Source organism: Papaver somniferum, unplaced genomic scaffold, assembly GCF_003573695.1.
Source record: "Papaver somniferum cultivar HN1 unplaced genomic scaffold, ASM357369v1 unplaced-scaffold_117, whole genome shotgun sequence".
NCBI classification, from domain to species: Eukaryota; Viridiplantae; Streptophyta; class Magnoliopsida; order Ranunculales; family Papaveraceae; genus Papaver; species Papaver somniferum.
Genome location: NW_020620714.1, coordinates 8631426 through 8655343, shown reverse-complemented (window position 1 = coordinate 8655343; position 23918 = coordinate 8631426). Strand labels below are relative to the sequence as shown.

General features: G+C 36.6%; 4 protein-coding genes and 1 long non-coding RNA gene across 7 annotated transcripts; 3 read left to right on the top strand and 2 right to left on the bottom strand.

Moving 5' to 3' along the window:
• The first annotated feature begins 402 nt into the window (after positions 1-402).
• LOC113329466 (immune-associated nucleotide-binding protein 9-like) lies at positions 403-2763 on the top strand. 2 transcript variants are annotated; one of them, XM_026576339.1, is made up of 6 exons: positions 403-748; positions 1135-1361; positions 1460-1737; positions 1847-2008; positions 2142-2335; positions 2448-2763. In XM_026576339.1, the coding sequence occupies exons 2-6, from the start codon at positions 1139-1141 to the stop codon at positions 2512-2514; spliced, it is 924 nt and encodes a 307-aa protein (XP_026432124.1). In that variant the 5' UTR covers positions 403-748; positions 1135-1138; the 3' UTR covers positions 2515-2763. The 2 variants fall into 2 exon arrangements, with proteins under 2 accessions (XP_026432124.1, XP_026432123.1); XM_026576338.1 differs by having other exon boundaries at positions 2139-2335.
• A 3621-nt stretch (positions 2764-6384) lies between these two features.
• On the top strand, positions 6385-8045 carry LOC113329470. Of its 2 annotated transcripts, none has more exons than XR_003349901.1 (5): positions 6385-6514; positions 6608-6709; positions 7214-7492; positions 7580-7654; positions 7746-8045. It is a non-coding gene; the product is annotated as an uncharacterized LOC113329470 (long non-coding RNA). The 2 variants fall into 2 exon arrangements; XR_003349900.1 differs by having other exon boundaries at positions 6393-6459.
• Positions 8046-9484: 1439 nt separating this feature from the next.
• LOC113329798 (uncharacterized mitochondrial protein AtMg00810-like) lies at positions 9485-9928 on the bottom strand. Its single transcript, XM_026576625.1, has one exon. It carries the CDS (start codon positions 9926-9928, stop codon positions 9485-9487), a length of 444 nt encoding a protein of 147 aa, XP_026432410.1.
• Positions 9929-10740: 812 nt separating this feature from the next.
• On the top strand, positions 10741-11447 carry LOC113329797 (cell wall / vacuolar inhibitor of fructosidase 2-like). Its single transcript, XM_026576624.1, has 2 exons — positions 10741-10795; positions 10969-11447. The coding sequence occupies exons 1-2, from the start codon at positions 10741-10743 to the stop codon at positions 11445-11447; spliced, it is 534 nt and encodes a 177-aa protein (XP_026432409.1).
• A 2033-nt stretch (positions 11448-13480) lies between these two features.
• Positions 13481-16372, bottom strand: LOC113329796. The gene is made up of 4 exons (XM_026576623.1): positions 15978-16372; positions 15489-15774; positions 14914-15277; positions 13481-14373 (listed from the first exon to the last, which is right to left on the bottom strand). The coding sequence occupies exons 1-4, from the start codon at positions 16370-16372 to the stop codon at positions 13481-13483; spliced, it is 1938 nt and encodes a 645-aa protein (XP_026432408.1).
• Positions 16373-23918: the final 7546 nt, after the last annotated feature.

The window sequence follows — 23918 nt, the reverse complement described above, 5'->3', positions numbered from 1 at the left end:
TTATAAATAAAACTCAGCTTAGTATCACTACACAAAACATGTGGCTTCTAGGGACGGTCATTTTTTCAAAACCGTCCCTAAAAAGGGTTATTTGGGATGTAAATGGGCTGACCGTCCTATGGGTTACATAAGAATTAATTTAAGGTTATTTTTGGATCATCTCTAAATGAATGTATGACCGAAAAATATTAGTAAAATAGGGACAGATAGAAAACTGTCACAAATACTTCTTGGAACGGTTTTTGCCTTTCTAGGCCTAAAAGCATTCGAAGAGGATTGTAATTGTAAAGACAAGGTTGACGTGTAAGGATAAGGGTGATGTGGTGATGTAACTTGATATTTTCTTTATACGCCTAAACAAAACCAAACCTAAACCTTATATATACTTTCTTATTCGCCTCTTTCGATAAAGAAAATATGACTTAACTTTAAAAGAAAAACAGTTACCCGCCTCTCTCTTTATTTTTAACTTTTTCCTCTGCTTAGACTGTTTTTTGTTTATCAGAAAAAGCTACAACCCTCTTGCCTTTGATCACTCTCTCTTTCTATAATCCATCTCTTTTCCTCTCTTACTTCTTATTACAAATTTTTGATCAATTCAATTGTTGGCAGAGAAGTGAAAATTCAGTTTCTTTTTTAATTCTGAATTTGAGAAACAGTGAGAAGAAATTACTCTAATTTGATTGATTCCAAACTTAATCAGCGAAACTACGAACTGCAGATTCGATCATCTGTATCAAATTTAAGAGTAAGTTGGAAATTTTTGGTCAGTTCAATTGAAGAAATTGAAGGAATTAGAATTCGGGAAAAATGGAAAAACTGATGATGAAAGGCTTGACTGCTAGAAAACAAAATTGTTATTCTGTAGAAGGACTAAGACCATTAACTGATTAATTAACATTTGCTTGCACTAAGTTAATTTTTTTTTTTAATGTTTCATACAATTCCAAGTGAAAATTTTATAGTTCATTGCGCTGTTAACAGTATGCTATTGTGAACCTCGATTTAGTTTTTAGTTTGGGACCATATTAATTAACTATACATCCTTCAAGATAGATGCGTCTCTAAACTTTGTTGACTAATCGATTACAGTATGTTTCATTTATTAATAAATATGAATTTGATCTCTGCTAGGAGGATGGAAGGTGCCGATTACCTAACAGAAAAATCGATAGTGCCAGTTGCACAAACCTTAGTTCTGTTTGGAAGAGTTGGGAATGGAAAAAGTGCTGTTGGCAATAGCATCTTTGGAAAGAAGGAATTTGTTTCTAGGATTTCGGCTTGTGGTGTTACCACTCAATGCCGAATGGAGAAAACTACGCTGGATGATGGTCAAGTTGTCAACGTCATTGACACACCAGGTATACATGTACTCCCATAATTTCTTGTTTCAATTCTCTCTTATGATCCTATATTTTCACAATAGAATACCTAAAAAGATGATAAGTCTTTTTTTCAGGGCTATTTGATTTGTCAAGAGGATCTGATACACCTGAATACTTAGCAGATGAGATGGTGAAATGCATAATTCTTGCGAAGGATGGGATCCATGGGTTCATTCTGGTTTGTTCTATTAAAACTCGGTTTACGGTTGAAGAAGAAACGGTTATTCAAAGTTTAGGGAAGATTTTCGGAGAAAAGATCTTTGATTACATGGTTGTTGTTTTTACCGGTGGTGATGAACTTTCAGGAATGAACTTTCCGGAATTCTTATCTACATGTCCCTCTTCATTAAAGGTTTTTCTATGATATAGTATTCGAACACATTTTTATGAATGTTATGGCTATTTATTTATTATAATTTTAACTACAAGTTAATGGTATATTGGATACATGTTTTAAACAGAAAGTACTCCAGATCTGCAAGAAAAGAGTTGTTCTATTTGATAATAGGACTAAAGATGAGACCCAGCGTAAAGATCAGGTTCAACAATTGATGTCGCATATCAAAACCATCATAACCGAAAACGGACAGCCATACATCACGGATGTCGTTCGAATGATGAATGTATGTTTTAAGTTACAACACTTTTTCATTAGTGTTATAACTTTTTGAATTATGTCTTTCAATTACAGATTCGTTGCGTTATGTTTTGAGATTTCTCGAGTTTTCTTAATACTAGTTTATTTGGTTGCAGAAGTCGGTAACACTTGGGAAGCAAGAGGCCGAGCATGGATCCAAACGGAAACAAGTCCCAACTGATGGGGCGGATACACGTCTCGAGCATGGAGCCAAACCGGATCAAGGCCCAACTGATGTGGGGAGCTCCAACAACCCGAAGAAGCTGTGGGGGAAGTCACACTCCGTGCAAAGTTTTTTAAGAGAACTTAAAAGGTATAGTCTCTTCGGTTCACATACTCTGTTCTGTTATCCAGTTATTCAAGGAGAACTGGTAAGGCACTGAAATTTAATTTTGTATCGGAAACTAATACGGAAGGCCTTGCAGGTTCAGTAGACCAGCCAATGGGAAAGAGATCAAAGAGAAAAATTTAAACGGAAAAATGCAAAATTAACAAGGGATTTCTACTCGGTAATAACTTAAGTGATGTACTGGATTTTCAATATGTGATGGAGTCGGTCGAAATTTTCAACAAGCGTTCAAAAGTTATGGTGCAATTTGTTTGTAGTCGGCTTTGTTAAATAAAATTTGTGTATTTTAAGTTTTAGTGATCTCATGTTGAACGGTGATGAAATTCTCGCTTTATACTGGTCGAAATAGATTTTTTCTAATATAGAAGCTATGATGATGATACTTGGCATAATTTTATTGGTTGAAAATATTTAAAATTGGGTTACACTTTATTTACATCAAGTACTTAACCATTTGTTAGTAACGACATCCACAAAAAAAAAAAAGATGGACAATACTGTTGTCAAAGTTTTATCCTAAATAATTTTGTTACATCGTGTTTAAACCAATACTTAACTATACATTACTATAACCATTTCGGGTGGATAAAACTTCCGTCAAACTTTTGTAAATTCTTTCCATTCAAAATTTAACACCGATTGGATTAAACTTTTAATTGGACCTTTAATAGGAAACCAAATTATTATGGAAGTGTTGAAATTATTTGTTTCCAGCTTAATTAGAGAAAATCGTATTAGTATGGAAATCGTGTTAGAAAGGAAACTGGATTATTCATCTTTTGCCGATATTCATGTCAACGAAGAAACCAGGGAAAGAAATTATAACTTTTCTTCTTCAGTAAAAAATGGCTGGTATAGTTTTCCCAAATCGTCTAATGAATCACAGGTACCATGCTTATCCTTAATGAAATAACACGCTCAGATAAGAAAGTAACCAGACTTGCGAGGACACTCAGGCTTTCGATTTTTATTTTTAAGCTAACCCTAATTGTTTGACGCCTATCTTCCTCTCTCTCTGTTTCTGTTCTCCCATTATCGTGTTTTTTCTATGCAACAAAATTAGAATCGATCGAATCCATCTAATTTGATCTTTCACATTTACATTCAAATATGATCCTTTCATATCTTTACTATTTGATGATGCATGTATTTTTCTTTGATTGTATTTTATATACATTTTTGATGCAGGTGCATATCCATTAAAATTGATTTTAATTATGTCTATGATATTTGATTATGTGTTTCAAAACATGCGGCAGTCTTCAATATACTTCATTGAATTCAAGTTAAATAAGTCTCCATCTGGAAAATATTTAGCCGAGAGAAATTTGGTCATCATAGAGTCGGTGTCAGAGCAAAGTTCCCAAGCCGATTTGGCAAGCAAAGCCCTTTTGAAAATGTGCAAGCCTCTAAAGCCCAATTCACCTTCTTCTTAGGGTTTCTGAGTTAATAATATCAAAATCTTTACAAGATTTTTTATTTTTCCGAAATTTCTGTAGTGTAGAGCTCATCTTTTTGATAGTAACATCGGGGAGTTTCAAACTTATCATGTGGTTGATTGGAACAAAATTAGAGACATTCTTAATCATGACAGACCTTGCAGCCTCTGACATGTTGCTTCCACTTTAATTAGAAAACTTGTGCTCCAAATATCACAAAACGTAGAAAAAGGAATACGCTTGTTTCTACGCACAAAGAATGGAAGACCAAGATACTTCTCTTCTTTAATTTTAAGATATCTAACTTGGAGAATGCCGCTGATTGTTTGACAAGTTTTTGGTTCCAAATTTGAACTAAAGAACACAGCTGACTTGTTAAAGTTTATCAATTGCGCCGAGCATAAAAAGAACTGTTCAATAATCTGGAGAAAATTGTGAACTTAAGAGTGATTAGCCTTACCAGACTTCTTTACTTTAGCAACTTTTGACTTCTGAAGACGTGTTTTTGTTGGTGTTTCATCCATTTTTGTTGAACTGATCTCGATTGAAATACTGTAAGTAGTTCTAGGATTTTCTAGGGTTTGTAAACTGCTGTAAAATTGATTTGTAGGGTTTAATCAACTTCCATTATCGATTTGTCTATTCGAGAAAAAAAATTCTCTGCAAATCGATCCGTTACGGAGTTAATGAAGCAGGAGAAAAGAAACGGCTGAAGAAATAAATGGTGTGACCGTTTCAGGGAGTTAGTGAAACTGCCCGAGACCACTGAAGGTCTTTTTAGTACTTCTGCGCGTTTAATCAACTTCTATCATCGATTTGTCTATTTGAGAAAAAAAAATTCTCTGCAGATTGATCCGTTACGGAGTTAATGAAGGAAGAGAAAAGAAATAAATGGTGTGACCGTTTCAGGGAGTTAGTGAAACTGCCCGAGACCACTGAAGGTTTCTTTAGTACTTCTGCGCGTTTTTGATATTTTAATTTTTTTTTGGATGTGATTGGATCCCGAAAATAACTTGGGCCCGACGATAAGAATATTTTTTGGAACCGTTTTTCGGGGACTACTCAAAAATGGAGGGGGACTATTTTGTGATAGGAATGTCTACCATACACTTATAAGAGGTGTCCTAAAGTGTGGAAATAACTAACCTACCCTTAACCTAATTTAATTTAAAACCAACCTAATAACCACCTATATATATATATATATATATATATATATATATATATATATATATATAACCACCACCTCCTCTCACCACCGGCGCTCACCACCACCACCGATATATATAGCTTAATTTAAATCATTAACAAAGATATTCTCACAAACCCATTACTTATCATTCATTTTTGGTTGAAAAAATGAGAAGTAATCATCAAAATGAGTTGAAAATGGAAGTTGCAGAGAGAAGTTCGACTAGGAATTATGTGAAATAGTTTGTCAAACTGCAGAACTCAGCTTTAACGGAGTTTTTTCTTTTAGAAAAAAGTTCGGTTACCTCGCAAATTTTTTTCCCAGACAAACTTTTAGTTCTGGTACGTCGCGACTTTTTTTTCATTTTTTTCCTAGCCGAAATTTTAGTTCGGTTACGTCGCAATTTTTTCTCATAAGTCAACTTTTTTTTCGGAAAACCTATATATTGAGTTCGGTTACGTCGAAAAAAAAATTCCCCACCGAACTTTTAGTTCAAATACGTCGCAACTTTTTTTTTCCTAGGCAAACTTTTTTCTGAAAGCAAAAAATCCATTAAAGCTAAGTTTGGTTACTTGTTCTTCGGATATCGTAACCGAACTTCATTTCCATGGTCAAAATCAGTTTGTAAATTTTTCATTTTTTTGAAAGTTTTTGTCAACAACATTAACTAAATTTGAAGTATACCTAAGTACCCAAAACCCATATTTCGAAAGCAACCACCTTAAGAAAATAGAAAACCCCCTTCTTCTCAAAAATTATTATTTTAAAAACACCCAACTAATTAATCTAACCTCACTAATCAATCCTTACATTAACATTAATAAATCATTACTCTAATTAATTTAATCACCAAGGGAAAGTTTGGTATTAGAAAAAAACTAAGTTAAGGAGTGGCATAAATTTACTTCAAATATCCATCCCAAAACAAAAGAGTAGTTCCCCATTTTTTTTTGAGTAGTCCCTAAAAAATGATTCATTTTTTGGGGGGATTTTACTTCAAATATCCACCTCAAAACAGAAAAGTAGTTCCCCATTTTTTTTTTTTGAATAGTCCCTAAAAAAACGATTCATTTTTTGGGGGTCTTGCGCCTAATTTTTCCTATATTAATACACCGACCAGCCCAGTATTAACACTGAACAGACAACGGGCCTGGATTTGAGTTTATTGGACCTGCTTCAGTAGTAGGCCTTTCTTTTATTATTGCTTAAAGCTACCCAGCCGTCCATCTGATTGATTTGGATTGGAGATCGATCATTTGACTGGAGATCTCTTCCGTCCACTAAGATTTCTTAAAACCCTAAAATCAGTTTAAACCGTCGGATATCACCCTCGTTTTCCTAATAAAACTCCCCCTAAATGTTTTATCTTCACTATCTATAGAGTTCTGCCGCCGCAATCACAATGGATTCCTCGGGAATTAGTTTGTGCATGAAGAAGAAGATCAAACCCAAATCTGGTGTGGCTTCTTTTGATTGAATCATAGCATGATGATATCTGCTTTTAAAACTGAAGTGTGTCTTTGTATTCACATCACATTTTTATTTGATTTTCATTGATATCCTGTCCATCAAACTAATCTGCGCATCTGATGTTGTTTTTGATAGGCTAAAACTAACAACCGAGGGTAAATAGTTGGTTAATAAGCTCCGGTCATGTCATCTTTTTCCGTAAAATGTTGATGGAGGGTTCTTGTTAATTTCCTTCAGGTATGGTTGCTTCTTGTATCTAAATTTCAGAATTTCACATGATCAAATAGCATGAAACATACCCTTTTTATGTTGGTCGATTTATGTTTATCTAAAGTGCATTTTCGAAAAATTCTTAATTAATACCTGATTTTATGAAAAACATGCTTGATGTCACTTGTAGTTTGGACATATGTCATTTTGATTGCCCAATTATAAATATCCCAGCCTTGGAGACGATAGTGTGTTTTTCTTGGTAGATTGATGGGTTGAGAGAAGCCTAATATGCACCTGCAACATATATTGTGCTCCCTACCTTTAAAACTGGCAGAAGAAGTAGTTGCATCTTTTTGTGTAATTAGGTTGTCAAGTGGGATACCTTGAATACTCTCTAGAGTCAGAACTAGTGTGTTAGAGTAAACCGAGATGGGAATTTGTAATGCTGTGTAGTTAGCGTCACATTTGCATTTTGTTGACAAGGTTTTAAACACAAAGACTGTCTGATCTGTCTTATCCTTTCCAAAGGAACAACATCCACAAAGATAAGTCCAACATTTTCTCGACAACAATAGCAGAATCAATCTCAAATCCTGGGATCTAATTGTGTATGAGTGGCAGACGGATGGATGGTTAGTGGGCTGATGGAAATACCATATTGCTGCCTAAAAATCTTGGCATCTCCGGCAGAAAAAGAGGTCATCGGGGTTTCCAAGATGACGAGGAGAGTAAACTTTCACTGAACAGGTGCACATTGCAGCATCATTCAATGGATTGATTGTCATAATGACTTCTCCTAAAAAATAAGTGAGTTTTCTTTATGCATTCTCTCTATATTACCATGTTAGATTGATTTTTCAGTTGTTTAACAACTGATTTGACAATCTTTTACAGCAATGGGATCATGGTGGATACTAATTGTCTAATACAACTTCTGCTCCGTTTGAGTGTGTGGCCAACACCACAAAGGTATTATTGATTTTCATTATATTCCCATAATTAGTAAGTTCGAGTTTTTAGTTGGTAGTGAGTTTGAGTTTGAGTTTGAACACTGTTGCAGCTGCAGTCGGTGGTATATCTGTCTCGAATAGAAAGAAGTAATTTTTTGAGAAACGAAGCACATTTTCTTTCAACTAAGCTCTTATATACATTCTTCTTTCCTAGCTTCAAGTTCTTCAAGGAATTTTTGTACCTTTGGAAATGTTCATATCTTTAAGTTGACTGGTCATTCTTGTTTTTTTCTACCGAATCTACTTAAAAGTGTTTTCATGGTGATCTCAGTGTCACTTCTGATTGATAGATCCATTTTGTGGTTTAGTTTTAGCTGTTATGAGCTCAATAATCCTATGTAGTTGGTGGTTGTTCATAGGCCTGTCAATGGATATCCGCTGGCCGTATGCGAATATCCGGAATCTGTTATGTTAACATCCGACATATCTGTAATCGGATATCCGAATCCCATAACATATCGAATATTTATTTATTAACGTAACGGTACCGGTTGAGGGAATTTCCTGTTAGGTTAATATCCGTATAAACCCAATGTTTCGTTATACCTTTAGCCCATTCACATACTTCATACCCGTCAACACAAACTAAAAAGTATGAAAGGAAAGTAACTTATTTCTCCAGTCTCACAGTTCGTATCTTCTCCTTCTAAATCTTCTTCTGATGAATCTTCTTATACTCTCATCTCTTCTCTAGTATTAGAAAACTAGGATTTGTATTATATTTTGTGTTGCTGTAATGAATCAATCGATGTTCAATTGTTCAATGTAGGGTTCCGTTCAATTGTTCAAATCCTTTGTTATTGTAATTGTTTGTTCTGATTTTCTTATTCAATCGTAATCAATTCAAATATCAAACCCTTAATGAATCGACCAACTAATTGGTTAATTTTATGAAGCCCCACCAATTTGAGCTTTAATCCTCTGATTGAAGAATTTGTTAATCACCGAGTGTTTTCTTTTCCCAAATCACTACATATAACAACTTGTCCATGCCAGTCATCCATGTCATAGTTACTTTGATATGTTCTATCTTATACAATATTTCTTACACATTGTAGTTCTCTTAGGTTTGGTTTTGAACGGGCTTCTCTACCTACCGTTTGGCAACGTGCAGGCACCTAATATTTGAACCCCAAAACTTGACTTAGCTAGTCTCACATGAAACAACAAGTTCACATTTCTTTGGCGTTTCTGTTGGCCTCTTAATTTTCAAATTCCTCTGCTACTTGTATTTATAAAGAAATCTGGGGACAGAAGTTTTGGTATCTCACACAACTGTGTCGAGATTGTTTTGATTCATTGATATGTATATATCATACATGTGACATTGGTTACAAAGGATAACAACAAGATGAATCGTAAGAATATGACTTCTGTAGAATAGGAAAACTATACCTACTTAGCTAGAATAAATGGAAGAATACTGACTAGAATACAACAACTTAACTAGACTGGTAACCGTGTAAGTTGGATAGAATACAACAACTTAATACCCTGCTCAAGTTGGAGCGGTAGAGCCAGAACGAACACCCAACTTGCTAACCAAACAACCAAATTGTGGAGCTCCTAATGGTTTAGTAAAAAGATCTGCAAGTTGATCAGCAGACGAAAGATGTTTCAGAAGTATTAATCCATTAAGAAATTCTTCACGAACAAAATAACAATCAATCTCAATGTGTTTAGTACGTTCATGGAAGATAAGATTTTGAGCAATGTGAATTGCAGCCTGACTATCACAAGACGCGGGAATAGGGAGATGACAAGGAATGTGCATGTCCCTGAGAAGATATCATAGCCATTGAAGTTCCGCAGTGAGGTTGACTAAGGCACGATATTCAGCTTCAGTGGAAGAGCGAGCTACAGTTGGTTGTTTCTTCGATTTCCAAGAAATAGGACTATCACCAATTGTAACAAAGTAGCCTGTAGTAGAACGCCGAGTCAAAGGGCAACCTGCCCAATCAAAATCGGTATAACCATGTAGAGAAAGATAACTGGCTGAGGACAAGAAAATGACATGTCTGATTGTTCCCTTGAGATAATGTAAGACACGATGAGCAGCATCGAGATGAGCATTACCAGGATGTTGCATAAACTGACTTAAATAATTTACTGCATATGTGATATCTGGACGTGTGACAGTAAGATACAGTAAGCAGCCAATTAGGCGATGAAAAGAACTCGGATCAGCTAAGTCCATGCCATCAGTAAGAAGTAGCTTGAGATGAGTATCCATTGGAAAAGATGAGATACGTGCCTTTGTGAGGCCAGAGTCTTTTAGAATGTCCAAGATATATTTGCATTGACATAAAAAGATCCCTTTAGGAGAACGAGAAACCTCAATCCCTAAAAAAATTTGTATGCGACCAAGATCTTTGATGGAAAAGTGAAAGGCAAGACGTAATTTGAGGGAACAAATGAAGTCACCGTCTGTGCTAGTGATAATGAAAATGGATGTTGAACCTCGATGATATGTGAAAAAGGAGTTATCACATAGAGACTTGGTAAAGCCTTCAGCTAACTAAACTGATGAAAGTTTGACAAACCATTGACGATAGGCTTGCTTAAGGCCATAAAGAGATTTTTTAAGTTTAAAAACTTTAGTCTAGTCAAGAGTCCCAGGACTCAGGGGCCTGCTTTGGTGAGCTCTACGGTGATACACCTACAATATGTACTCACCAAAGGATACTGGCCTCTTTTAACTTTTCTTCACCAAGGCTAATTAAGAAAGGAATCAAGTGAGGCATAAAGGGTACAGGCCGCTTTTAAGTAAACATCTTGCCAGATGCATGTGACTTGTGGAGCACTATAACTTTTCTTCACCTGCAGTGGTTACCCTTGCAAATCAGAACATTGGGACAGTTCATATTTTAAGGATAGTGAAAGTCACGTCATTACATACATGAAGCGAGTTGTCAAGTCTTTGTTTATGAGTTTTCTTCCGAAGGCATTGTTTGTTTAGGTTTTGACGGTTGTTAATGGATTTTACATCTTAATTCCAATAACGACGACAAACAATAAAAACTAAAACTTGTCATTCCTACACAGATGTTGCCAGCAGTCACATTAGCTGTGAATGAAATGAATGAGCGGGCTAAAATGGGTGAATGTGACAACGACAATATAAGACTCAGAAATCTTAAGAGTGCTTCCGAGAAAAAAAAAAAAAAAGAATTCTTACGAGTCCTTCCAAATTCCAAATGGGTAATTACAATCATAATTTTGTTTTCTTCCTTTCTCTGATTATTAGTATCTCTCTGTTTAATAGCACTGCAGGAGAACAATCGAACGAGCGAGTGGATTCAATCTGCAACCAAACCCCAAACCCCAAGTTCTGCATCGATGCCATATACACCGATCCTCAAGCTTCAGACGCTAATACAGTTGGGCTAGCTTATATCGATTTTCGTTTAGCAATCACCAACGCTACGAACACACTCTCCTTCATTACTAATCTTCAATATCGATATAATGCGCCGCCTAACGGTGTAACGGGTCTGACACCATGTAGCGTTGGTTACAAAAAGGCAAAGAATGCACTTGAAGCAGCCCTCGCCGACTTGGATTCTGATACTTATGAGCTTGAACAGTTCGCGGCTGTTTCTGCTCAGTCTGCAGACCGTTGCCAGCATAGCTTGAATTCAACTAGGATGATGAAACAGATTTCAGTACGTTCACGATTGATTAGGAGGAATACAGATTTGAAACTACTGACTGGAATTTGTTCTGTCATTTCATCAATGCTCGTTCGATAACTTTCTGATATACGCAAATTATTACTTATTGTTTGTTAATGAACTTTTTTTTTACTTCTTCACTTTCTTTATCTGTTCTAAGACCATGGAAGGTTAAATGTTATATGAAACGGACCTAAACTATCATCATTTTTTCTGAAGATTGTACGCGTACTCGGTACTCCCATATTTTGTGACGTCTTTAAGAATTTCCATCATTTTTTGATAATCAAAGGAAAAAAGAAAACAAATCCACAACCTTCTTCCGTGTCTCATTGGTCTTTTAAATTTTTTATGACATCCCTTAACAGATAACTCTAGATCGGAATAGTATTTCGTATCCCCCGATTATTTCACCTATCCCCTAGTTTTTTACTTTTTTTTACCAGACCTATCCCCTAGTTGGTGTTCATTCTTAAACACTTATTCTATATCTTTTAACCGATTGAAAATTTATAAATAAAAAATAAATGAAGAATTACCAAAATTTATAAATAAAAAATAAATGAAGAATTACCATTCCAAGCGTACTCATTTATAATAGGGGGATTTTGTGTTTCCCCCTCAAAATAAATAGCTATTTTGCATTATCCCTTTTTAAATCCCTAACCGGCAAAACCCCCTTTCCGTCATAACAGTCGTTACTACTCAATTGGCAGTTCACGCGCAGATCACGTGTGTAATAAATAAATAAAAATTTTGTTGATCAGGCGATAATACCCCTAGGCCTTAAACAGGTGGTGCATTTTAGATCATAAATATATTTTTTGACCATTATCCACCGTCATTTTCTTCCCTTCTTCTTCTTCTTCTTCTTCTTTTCTATCTCTTCTTCTCAGCTCGATTAGCATCGCCATTAGAGACCACCACAATGTAGTTCCGGAAAATCCCACAACTACACCCACTGAAGCGATAAGAACACTAAGTCTAAGTCATGGGGATAAACTTAAACATTAATGATATTATACACCCCTTGACACTAAATACGGTCTTCAAACAAGTTTTTTATTGAGAATATGATGTTCTTATTAAGATCACAAAGATTCATACATATAGCAAAGGAGAAGATAAGTAAAAGCTAACTCTAATGGCTTCCTCTCTTTTCTCTCTTCTAGTGGTGGTTTCAACTCTTGTTACTTGATTGAATTCTTTTTCAACCTCTCCCTCTCTTCATTATTTGAATCCTTATATAGTCAAATATCCTGGTAAAAGACAACTAGGTTCACGTGCAAGATCTATGCCAGCTGATCTCTGTTCAATCTGTCTTATTCGCCAGGCTTAGGGGAGATGTCGCTCTATTTCGCGTTGCTTCTTCGTGCTCTTCTTGGTGGATATCGTGCTATGCTTGTCGCGTGGTTGTTCTTCGTGCTTATTTCCCCTTGTCGCATAATAGCTCTTCGCCTAATTTCTCTCTTCGTCGTGTTGGTAGTTTTTCTTGGTCAAGGCGAGGCTGTGGATTAGTTCTGTGCGGTTTTTCGCCCCTACATTTTGCCTATTCTCGCGTTGTTCTTCTGCAAGTGGAATAATGTGAGAATTTTTTAGTTGATTCTTCGTATTGCTTTGTTTCTTCTTTTATCCGACATTCCTCCGGTTTTTCCGTGTAATTATTTCCACGTGCAGTGACTCCTCCTTTTCTCGATTGACACATCTAGGTCTATTCCACATACGTCAAATATTTCCACTATCAATATGGAGTTCGGCATCATGTTACGCCTGGTAATCCTTGCCAGCTTTTGGTACCCGTCACAACTTCGACAAAACTCATGAGTATCATGAAACAAGGTAGGCCAATAAAATCCACATTGTAAAATTTTGGCAGCAGTTTTCTTAGAGCTAAAATGTCCACCACAAGCATATGAATGGCAAAAAGTGATAACACTCATAATTTCATCATTAGGCACACATTTGCGAATAATCTGATCAGGACAATATTTGAACAAATACGGATCATCCCAAAAAAAATGCTTAACCTCATCTAAAAATTTAGTTTTATCTTGTTTCGTCCAATGCTTAGGAATTTGACCAATAGCAAGATAATTAACAATATTAGCAAACTAAGGTAATTGCGAAACAACAAACAATTGTTCGTCGAGAAACGATTCATGAAAAGGTAAGGCATCATTAGACGATTGTGAAACGATCCTAGAAAGGTGATCTGCCACTACATTTTTGGAACCTTTATTTTCCTGAATATCAAAGTTAAACCCCTGCAGAAATAATATCCACGTAATCAACTTAGGTTTAGCATCCTTCTTGGAAATAAGGTACTTCAATGCAGCATGATCAGAGAATATAATGATTTTAGACCCTAAAAGGTAAGGTCTAAACTTTTCTACAGCAAACACAATCGATAAGAGTTCTTTTTCAGTAGTGGTGTAATTCAATTGTGCATCATTCAATGTCTTACTAGCATAGTAAATAACATGATGTGCTTTATCCTTGCGCTGTCCTAAAGCAGCTCCAACTGCAAAATTAAAAGCATCACACATAATCTCAAATGGAAGATTCCAATTAGGAGGTTGTATAATAGGGGCAAAAGTTAACAACAACTTCAGCTTCTCAAAAGCTACAACAAAAGTTTCATCACAGACAAAAGCAACGTCCTTACCAAGAAGATTGCATAAAGGACGTGAGATCTTACTGAAATCCTTAATAAAACGACGGTAAAAACCTGCATGACCTAGGAATGATCTAACTTCCGTAACTTTACGTAGAGGTCTTAACTTAGAAATTAAATCAACCTTATCCCTGTCTACTTCTATACCCATGAAAGAAACAATGTGACCTAAAACAATTCCTGACTGAACCATGAAGTTACTGTTCTCCCAATTCCATACAAGATTCTTTTCCTTACATCTCATTAGGACAAGAGTGAGATGATGGAGATATTCATCGAAAGAAGAACCAAACACAGAAAAATTATCCATGAAAACTTCAATAAACCTTTCTACCATGTCAGAAAATATGCTTAACATAGAACGCTGAAAAGTGGCGGGTGCATTACACAACCCAAAAGGCATGCGTTTATATGCAAATGTCCCAAATGGACAGGTAAAAGTGGTCTTTTCTTGGTCTTCAAGGGCAATAGGGATTTGATTATAACCGGAGTAACCATCTAAGAAATAATAGGAACTATGGCCAGATAACCTCTCAAGCATTTGCTCGATGAATGGAAGAGGAAAATGATCTTTCCTCGTGACCTTATTCAATCTTCTATAGTCAATGCATACACGCCACCAGGTGGTCTGCCGAGTGGGGATCAATTCACCAAAATCATTCCTGACTACCGTAATTCCTGATTTCTTGGGTACAACTTGAACAGGGTTGACCCAAGGACTATAAGATATTGGGTAAATGATACCCGTATCCAATAGTTTTAGCACTTCTTATATTACAACCTCTTTTGTATTAGGATTTATCCTATGTTGCATTTCTCTAGAAGTTTTAGAATTCTCTTCTAAGTATATATGGTGCATACAACTAATACCTTTCAAATCTGCAATGGACCAACCTATAGCCGTCTTATGTTCTCTAAGGACATCTACCAACCTACTTTCCTGTTCTAATGTGAGATTATAGGAAATAATAATAGGTAAAGTGTTTTCAAAGCCTAAGTAAACATATTTTAGAGTGTCGGACAATGGATTAAGGGTCAAAGTCAGAGCTTTCTCAACTGATGGGACTAGTCGAGACTCGAAAAGAACAGGAGGTTCAATTCTAGGCTTCCATTTACTAGTGTCCAGCAGTGGGGTGGAGTCTAACAAAGCGTTGACTTCATAAATAACACTATCATCAGTTGTATCCTGCCTAAAATGAGTTAAACATGATTCTAATGGATCTTCTAGATGATTCTGCAAGAAAGTATCATGAACAATTTCCTCAATCATACAAACAGTTTCATGGTTATCAAAATCAGGAGGAGAACGTGCAACAGTAAAAACATTCACTTCAATTTTTCATCTACCAAAAGTAGGTTTTACCATTCCTACAGTTTATGACCGCATTAGCAGTTGCTTAGAAAGGTCGTCCTAAAATAATAGGAATTTGGCCACTAGGGTCTACCACAGGTTGTGTATCTAGAATTATGAAATCCACAGGATAAACAAAGATATCAACCGACACAAGAATGTCCTCTACCACTCCTCTAGGAATTTTAGTGGACCTATCAGCCAATTGGAGTGTAACATTAGTGGGTTTCAAGTCACCAAGTCTTAATTGTTCATACACATAATATGGAAAAAGATTCACACTAGCGCCTAAATCTAACAAAACATGTTCAATCTTGTGTTCTACTATAGTGCAAGCAATAGTAGGACAACCAGGATCCTTGTATTTAGGGTGGCGTTTTCTGTGTAATGATAGAGATCACTTTGTCATGAAGGAAAGCTCTCTTTTGCACATTCAAATTACGTTTCACAGTGCACATATATTTCAAGAACTTAGCATACAAAGGAATTTGTTTAATGGAATCGAGAAGAGGAATATTAATCTTAACCTGTTTGAAAACTTCTAAGATGTCAAGAACTAGCTACTTTCTTACGAGGTAATAACCGTTGAGGAAATGGAGCACGAGGAACATAAGTATTTCCAGATTCATTGGTTTCTTTTTGTGTCGAAGGTGTAACCTGCGTCACAATGGGCGTGCTCCTAGCATGCTCATTTTCCTTAGGATTACCAACATGGTTATCAATGATCCATCCGCTTCTTAAGGAAGAAACGGACTGGAGTTGATCGGAGGATTTAGCACCAGATGTGCTGACCTCAAAAGAACCCTTATGGTTAGGCATTGTTTGACTTGGGAACTGTCCCTTATCTCTTTCATTCACTTGACTAGCAAGCTGACCTATTTGTCGTTCTAAACTTGTTATGGACCTTGAAGTAGTCTGTTCTAGATTTGTTATAGACTTTTGAGTAGCCTGCATAAACAAACTTAGACTTTCTTCCATACTAGGAATTCTTTGGCTAGAAGAATCATTAGGAATGGAAGGTTTCCGTGTCTACCCACTAGCATTATTAGACTGACCTTCATACTGACCTCTAGACCATGAAAAGTTAGGGTGTCTTGCCCACCCTGAGTTGTACTTATTGGAATACAGGTCAAATTTATGAAGATTATCTTGATAGAGAGCATTGACTTGTTCTCCATAAAAGGCTTGGTCTGGAGACTCAACAAAAGGCTTATCTTTAGAACTATGTTCTAGCGATTCAAGCCTTCTTGTCAAAGAAGCTATTTTAGCGTCAGAGTCAAATTGAATATCAACTCTGTGCGCTCCTTTGCTATTAGCAATTGACCTTACTGGTTCCTTAGCATCCCACTCTTGGGTTTTTCAGCTACCTCTTGCAAGAATGCATACCCCTCTTCAGCACTTTTATCCTGAAAATTGCCAGCACAAAGTGACTTTACTGTGGTCATAGTTTTATGATCTAATCCTTCATAAATAATCAACGTAAGCCTAGGAGTATCAAATCCATGGTGTGGACACTGCAACAAAAGATCATGGAATCTCTCTAAGTAATCATAGAGAGATTCTCCCTGTTGTTGCACAAAACTATTCAATTTCTGATGGATAGAAGAAGTCTTATGCCTAGGGAAAAATATATTCAAAAATAGTTTTGTCATGTATTCCCAAGTTCTAATTGACAAAGGAGCCAATGCATCTAACCAAGATTTTGACTTATCCTTTAATGAGAAAGGGAACAACCTAAGTTTAAGGTATTCATCAGACAGATTCTTAATTTTAACCGTACCACACAATTCCTCAAAGTCTTTAATGTGATAGTAAGCATTTTCATTCTCCTTACATAAAAGTGGGTAAGAGCCTGAATGGTATTGGTCCTAATCTCATAAGTTGTTGTAGTAGCAGACAAAACAATGCGTGGAGGTTGAGAGACTCTAGTTGGGTACATATAGTCTCTCAAACTCTTAACTGGAGGGTTATCACCCTCATCATCAGTTCCAGCCATAAACAATGGAGCAAATCGATTTCTACCAACCGGAATATCTTGCATACACCAAACACAAGCAAAGAGTTGATTCATACTTATCTTGCAAAAGATTTGCAAATAAATTAAGTACTTACTCTCTTTTCGCTCGTTACCATTTCCTATGCCACAATCCAACTAACCAAGAAAGGTACCTATAAGAGTCAAACCAAATTAGCAAAAAGAACTAACAAAAATCTAAAAGAAAAAGTAAAAACAAAGCAATAACTTCATAAAATTAAATCCAAAACTACTGACTAAAAAGTCTAAATATCAATTAGATAGGGTTTTGCAACCACTTCCCGGTAGCGGCGCCAAAAACTTGATGAGTTGGTAGACCGACTTTGTTTTACCGCAACTGCACGTTGTCAAAAAGAGCACACAAAAGCAAGCACGGTTCGTTCCCTCAAGGAGTGCGAAAACTACTACTAAATAATATCAAGACCTATCCTATCAAATTCAATATTTTCAAAGATTGTTGTACTAATAAAATAATAACAAATTGATTCAAGCAAGTTTATAATAAAATGTAATGAAGGATGTAGAAATATTAGGGTTACGGAATTCATTGTAAGCTAAAGTTTCACTTATGTCTCTCACAAAGGTCTCATTTGATTCATGACCAATAACAAACCTAGCTATCGGAACACAGAAGATATTTCAGTTAAGAACAGTGGATAAGGATTATCAAGAGGATATGTTTGTTCTCAACCTAGAAGGTAGAAATCCTAAGCACTAATCATGCAAGGCATAAATAGTCATAGAATTATCATAAATCATTTATCCACAAGGTTCTATATGCGTGATGTTCAAGAATTCAACTATGAAATATACGGCATAACATGAAAAACTCATTAAACAAATAACCCAATCTCAAGAAACACAAACATTACGTTAAGCTTTTATTTTTGAAACCATTGTTTGAGAAAAGAAGTAAATTAAACCTACAAGTTCATCTTTCACCCTGACGAGGAGCTTAGCTAGACATAGCTTTCTTAAAAGCCATAGAAAATGGATCAAGCTATGCAAATCGGAAAAAAAAAAAGATAAATGCAAAAACCTAATTTCTTCCCTAATTACGGCGTATCTCTTCCAGTCCATCTCCTTGTCTATTTGTAGGCGCCGCAAAGACCCCTACTTGGACCATTCCATCACACTCTAAAGGCCCCAATCCACTAACAAAACTCAACTTCAATTTCACTAGCCAACTCCTTGGCCTGAACCCAGTCCAACAACATGTCAGCACCACTTGCCACGACCATTTAGACCCACTGAACTGATGCAGCCAACACCAGCATCTTCATCTTACAAATCACCACCACAGGTTACCCAGCCACCATCATCACTTGCAATCAGGTAGTACCACCGTCTTCACCTGTTGTTGCTGCTGCATTTGTTATTAGTCGAGAACATTCAAGTCTGCAGAATCGCAAACAACCACCACGACCAACACAGCTTGAGAACTCGCTGCCATTCATTACCTCGGCCAATTTCAGTTCAACCCAAAAATCCCTGAAATCAATTTATGTTTCTGCTGCAATCTTCAAATTCAGATCATTCTCATGTCCATTAACAGCCGTTGATGCATCTGACTACGAAAGGAGAGATCGAACTCCATCTCCATTCAGGTCTGGAAATAGCATCACTTTCTCAATCTTATCATCGTTCAACGCAAGCACCAGCTGCAACCATCTTGAACTTCAAGCCACCACCACCGACTGCACCAGATGAACCTTCCAAATACATTGTCCTCTCCATACTGTTGAGTAAATAGAACTCGTACCAAATCAAGGCTAAGAACCGGAATACATCACAACAATTTCTTACACAACACAAACACCATATCCCATTCAACCATGTACAACATCACCTAGCAGACAACTGCTTCCATGAACGTTTTACAAGAGTTACTTGTGTAACATCTCCATCTTCCTTATCAATTCGAAGGACACCAATCAGCACCAGCTTCTATTCCCTGTGAACTCCAACTCTTGTTGCTCTCTTCATTGAGTTTCATTCCATATAAACGAACCCCGACAAATTAAGCCAACTCAATGGCTACAGCACCAGTTCCTTCCATTCTCTTCTGTCTTCTTGATGGAATTCAAGCAACGAATCGAACCAAAATCATCTCCAGCAAACCCCAGTTACTACTGCCTTTCGCTGACCCTCTAATCTTCAGCTGAATCAGCTTCGAACCCTGCTCCATACAATGAATCGATGGCCGCAATTCATTTTCCAGTTGATGTGCAACGGCCAACGAACTGCCAAGCCCCCAATTTGTTCTCATTCACATCTGTAGATCTAGGTATACATCCAACATCTCTCCGCCATTAATAACCTATTGCTGCTGTTTGAGATTGTTTCCATTCGGACCATCAAAACCCCAGCTTAGATACCATGGCAGACTTCACAAATCAGTCTCCATTTCTACCTTGAAGCTCAGAATCAACCACTGACCTAAACCCATTGCAATCAGCCATGGACTACTCATTTTCTCCTGAATTTCGGCTCAACAGAGTCTTCGTTATCCATCTGAGCATCACCTCCATCTTCATCTTGAACTCTGAATCCCATCAACTCTCATGCTTCGAACCACAATAAGGTTCATAACCTTGTGCTCAGATCCCCTTTCCTTCACCTCCATCTAGATTGAGAATGCGAATTTCTTTTTCTTGTTTTGATAAGAACGAAGAAGAGGAGGAAAAATGAGACACGTCTCACTTTCTAAGCCCCCTTGTGCAGCTCAAACGTTTGGTAGAGGACATCATTTCTTTGTTACCTCCTGGCTTAAGTGATGCGGCCGATAAATTGTTGGCTTTCCAGCCCACAAGCTCCGACTCCTTTGGCCTTGCAAGTCGCAAGCGCCAATTTAGCTTCTAGGCCATTAGTTCTCCGGGTGAACGGATTTCACTTATAATTCCTGTAAAAGACTTAAAATAATGTTATTAACAAAATAGCGAGATCTAGCTAGTGTAAATGTGGGTATAAAAGTGTCGCACTTACGTTCTTATCAATGGGTCAATCAATATCATCCCACTGATACTAATGAAGCGAAGGTTAGTATTCCAAATTCCACCGCTCTTATAGGGACGCTTTTGTTTGAAGACTAACTTCATTATTCTTCTTTTTTAAGGATGCTAGAGTTCAAAACCTTTGGGAAATACGCCATGGAGAGCTTGGAATGCATTACACATGGTTGAGGAGAAAAATTCTGAGATTTATTAGAGAACTAAACGCCGAGATTCGTTAGAGATAATTTAAGATCCATTCAACTACTATGTAAAATATGGTAGTAAGGATAATTTAAGTTTCTATTTAAGATTTTAATTAAAATGTAATCGTGTTAGTTTACATTCAAATTAGTATTGGCAAGTAAAACAGTTTCTGGTTCGGCTTATATGGGCAAAATTATGCACGCTGAACCTTGAAGAAATTTAAAAAATTGGAAAACTAGCCGTTAGTTTTACAAATTCGGCTTATGTTGCAAAATTCTCATAAGACGAACCCTGGCATTGTTGCACACAAATCTAAGAACGACTCGTTTTTTGAAATATATAGCCGTTGTAAACCTGTCTTATATATACCCAAACATGTTTTTTCAAATTCTAAAGAACCTATACTGAAAAAATGGCACCCATAGCTCATGAGTTTACTCTAGAAGAAGATTTTTATCTTTGCACTAATTACGTAGCATACTATCCAAAGAAGGGTGAAAAACGACGAGTGAAGGGTCTGATGAGTATGTACTACTTGTTTAGAATTCATGAAGCCTTCTGCACGGAAACAGGTAATCCTCGCTCACAACCGGGATAGCGCGTCCTTCTTTTGACGAATTGAAACTATTAAAAAAAAGTCACCGACTTTATAGCTTTAGTTCGGGTTGTGAGTCGATATCGAATCAAGGGTGAAAGAAACTCTGAGGTTGAAGTTTGAGCTCTGGAGGAATGCGAAGATGGAAAGGAAAGAATTTCGAATACAAAGATCACTACTACATTCTTATAAGGTTTCTCATTACCCGTATGGGATATTAGAAATTTATTGTAAGGCTACTATGTAACGGGTATGTAATCCACATTTTCAATGAATTTGAAAAGTCTATTTGGAATGATATATTAATCCTTGTGTTCATGAATTATGCCAGATTCGGATTTCTTTGAAATACTGTTACAAGCCGAACCTGACAAAGAAACTTTTTTTTTTTTGTCAGGTTCGGCTTTCATTGAAATAATGTTACAAGCCGAACCTGACAAAAAACTCTTTTTTTTTTATTTTTTCGGGTTCGGCTTTCCTTGAACTAATGTTACAAGCCGAACCATCTCCTGTGTTCATGATTCTGGTTTCCTTTGGTGGTTTGGCTTTTTATATCAATTAAATACAAGCCTAATTTCTCACTAGTTGGTGAATGAATAAATGGTAAGGTTGTTCCAAAAAACGATACATTCCATAACAAAAAAGTAAATCATTTAAGTATTTCGTTTTGATGGGTACGTGTAATTGCAATTCTAATGTTGTATCATACTCATCATACACGAAAATCAATAGACACAAATACGCGGATAAATCCATAATTTTTTTTTATGGAGATCCTAAATGAATCTCATCCTCTTCACTAACCTCTTTCTCATCATCTTCACTAACCTCTTGCTTATCATCTTCATCCTCATCACTGGAAAATTCGATTACTTCTCCACTTAGTATCGACACATTCAAAGCTTGCCAAAGATTCATTTCCATTTCATAATCTGCACACCAATCCATCGCGTAATTATTTTCAAATTTAGTCCAAAAGGCTGCACCTATCAAGGGTGGTAATGGGCAACCGGGTCTAAATTTGAGGCCGATAAAATGACAATTTTGAACAAATCCAATAACAAGTCTTCTATCTTTTACACCATAATGGAAAGGTCTTGTTGAAGGAGCGTAAGTAAAACTATTACCCGTCCACCCGAAACAATGTACGACGCAATCGAATGTCTCCGCTATTAAAAACCCACAAACTGGCATTGACATCCAATTTTCTTGGGTGATTATTAAATCCCCGTGTAAACGACGTTCGAATGCAATGTACTCCGCTGCCACCCCTGCATCTCCTCTTGGACCTCCTCTCATCATTTTCTTGTACAATTATTTGTTCCGACGTAGGGTTTGTAACAATCGTTGCATAATATAGTTGACTTCATTTTCATGGGGCACCAGATTGTTCCCTTCCTTAAAAGGGACAAGTTGTTCCTCCGTGACGTAATATCCACAATTTCCATCACCTTGTACGTCGTCCATTGTTACAATATGCTCATGAATTATCGGTGATAGATCTTCCATTGTTATCGTATATAACATAGTTACCGGAGTTATCTCTTCTTGGTCTTCTCATTCTTCCAATTTCATGTACGGTCCTTTTCTCCTTTATCTTGGTTTGTGAAGGATACATCTTACTCTTCCCCTTGACATCCTCTTTACTATCCTTTGCTTGTGACGGACAATCATTCTCATTGACCTCTTTGTTACTTGTTTCGGCTTTTTGAATACTCAGACGACCACGTTTTCTTAGAACTTTCACTACTTCCTCCTTCATCACCTTATCAATTTCGTTCTTTTCCTTTTCATACCTTGCATCATGGTAGTCAACGCTGGATGGATCCCTATGAGTAGCCAATAGTTCTTTGTTGGCTTGTCTAGTTTGAAAATTATTCATTTTCTTACTCTTCCTACCTTTAGGTTTACTCTTCTCCGGTTCCAAAATATTTTCTTGGGTGAAAGGATACATAACCAGAATCATTTTGTTCCATAGGATTTGTTTTTGAGCTCGGAACATCTTCCTATACATCTCCGCCAACTTTTTCCCATATGCCGTGTTCCAAATCTCTAGATCATCCTCGTTGTCCTCGGTTGGGAGAGGATCGAAGCTTAATTGTTTCCAAAAATGATCAATATCCTCAAACGGTATGATACCATCCTTGTATGGAAGTATGTCTTGGCGGCATGGAAGTCCCATAGATGTCTTCATTTTACAAACACACTCTTCCTCCAAGTTGGCGCCTAATGTCTCAATCAAATCTACTTCTTTCATGAATAAGTCAATGCATATATGGGAGACTCAGTGAGTTAATCCCAGTAGACATTTACTATTATAATTCTTGTGTATGAACATAAGGTTATGTTCGAACGCCGCTTTAATTCTCACAACATCACTTTTGAAATATTCATCAATTGCGTCAAATACCGTGACAAACGTGTTAACAGATCCAAAAAGGTTCTTCTTTAACCGATAATGAGCCGACTCCACCATACTTGTGGCTTGGTTGTCGAAGTGTTTGTGTCGATTTGTGAAACAAGACATGGACCTTTCTTTATTAGGTTCCAACACATCTTTGAGCAAGTAAGTAATGACGTCGGGGTAGTCGGTCCTCCAATACTTAATAAGCATTTTAAAATTTTCTTCTTAGACATCCTCGGTGATTGACCATACCAAAGCTTTCATTCGCCATGGAAAGAAGCCCATAACATCTC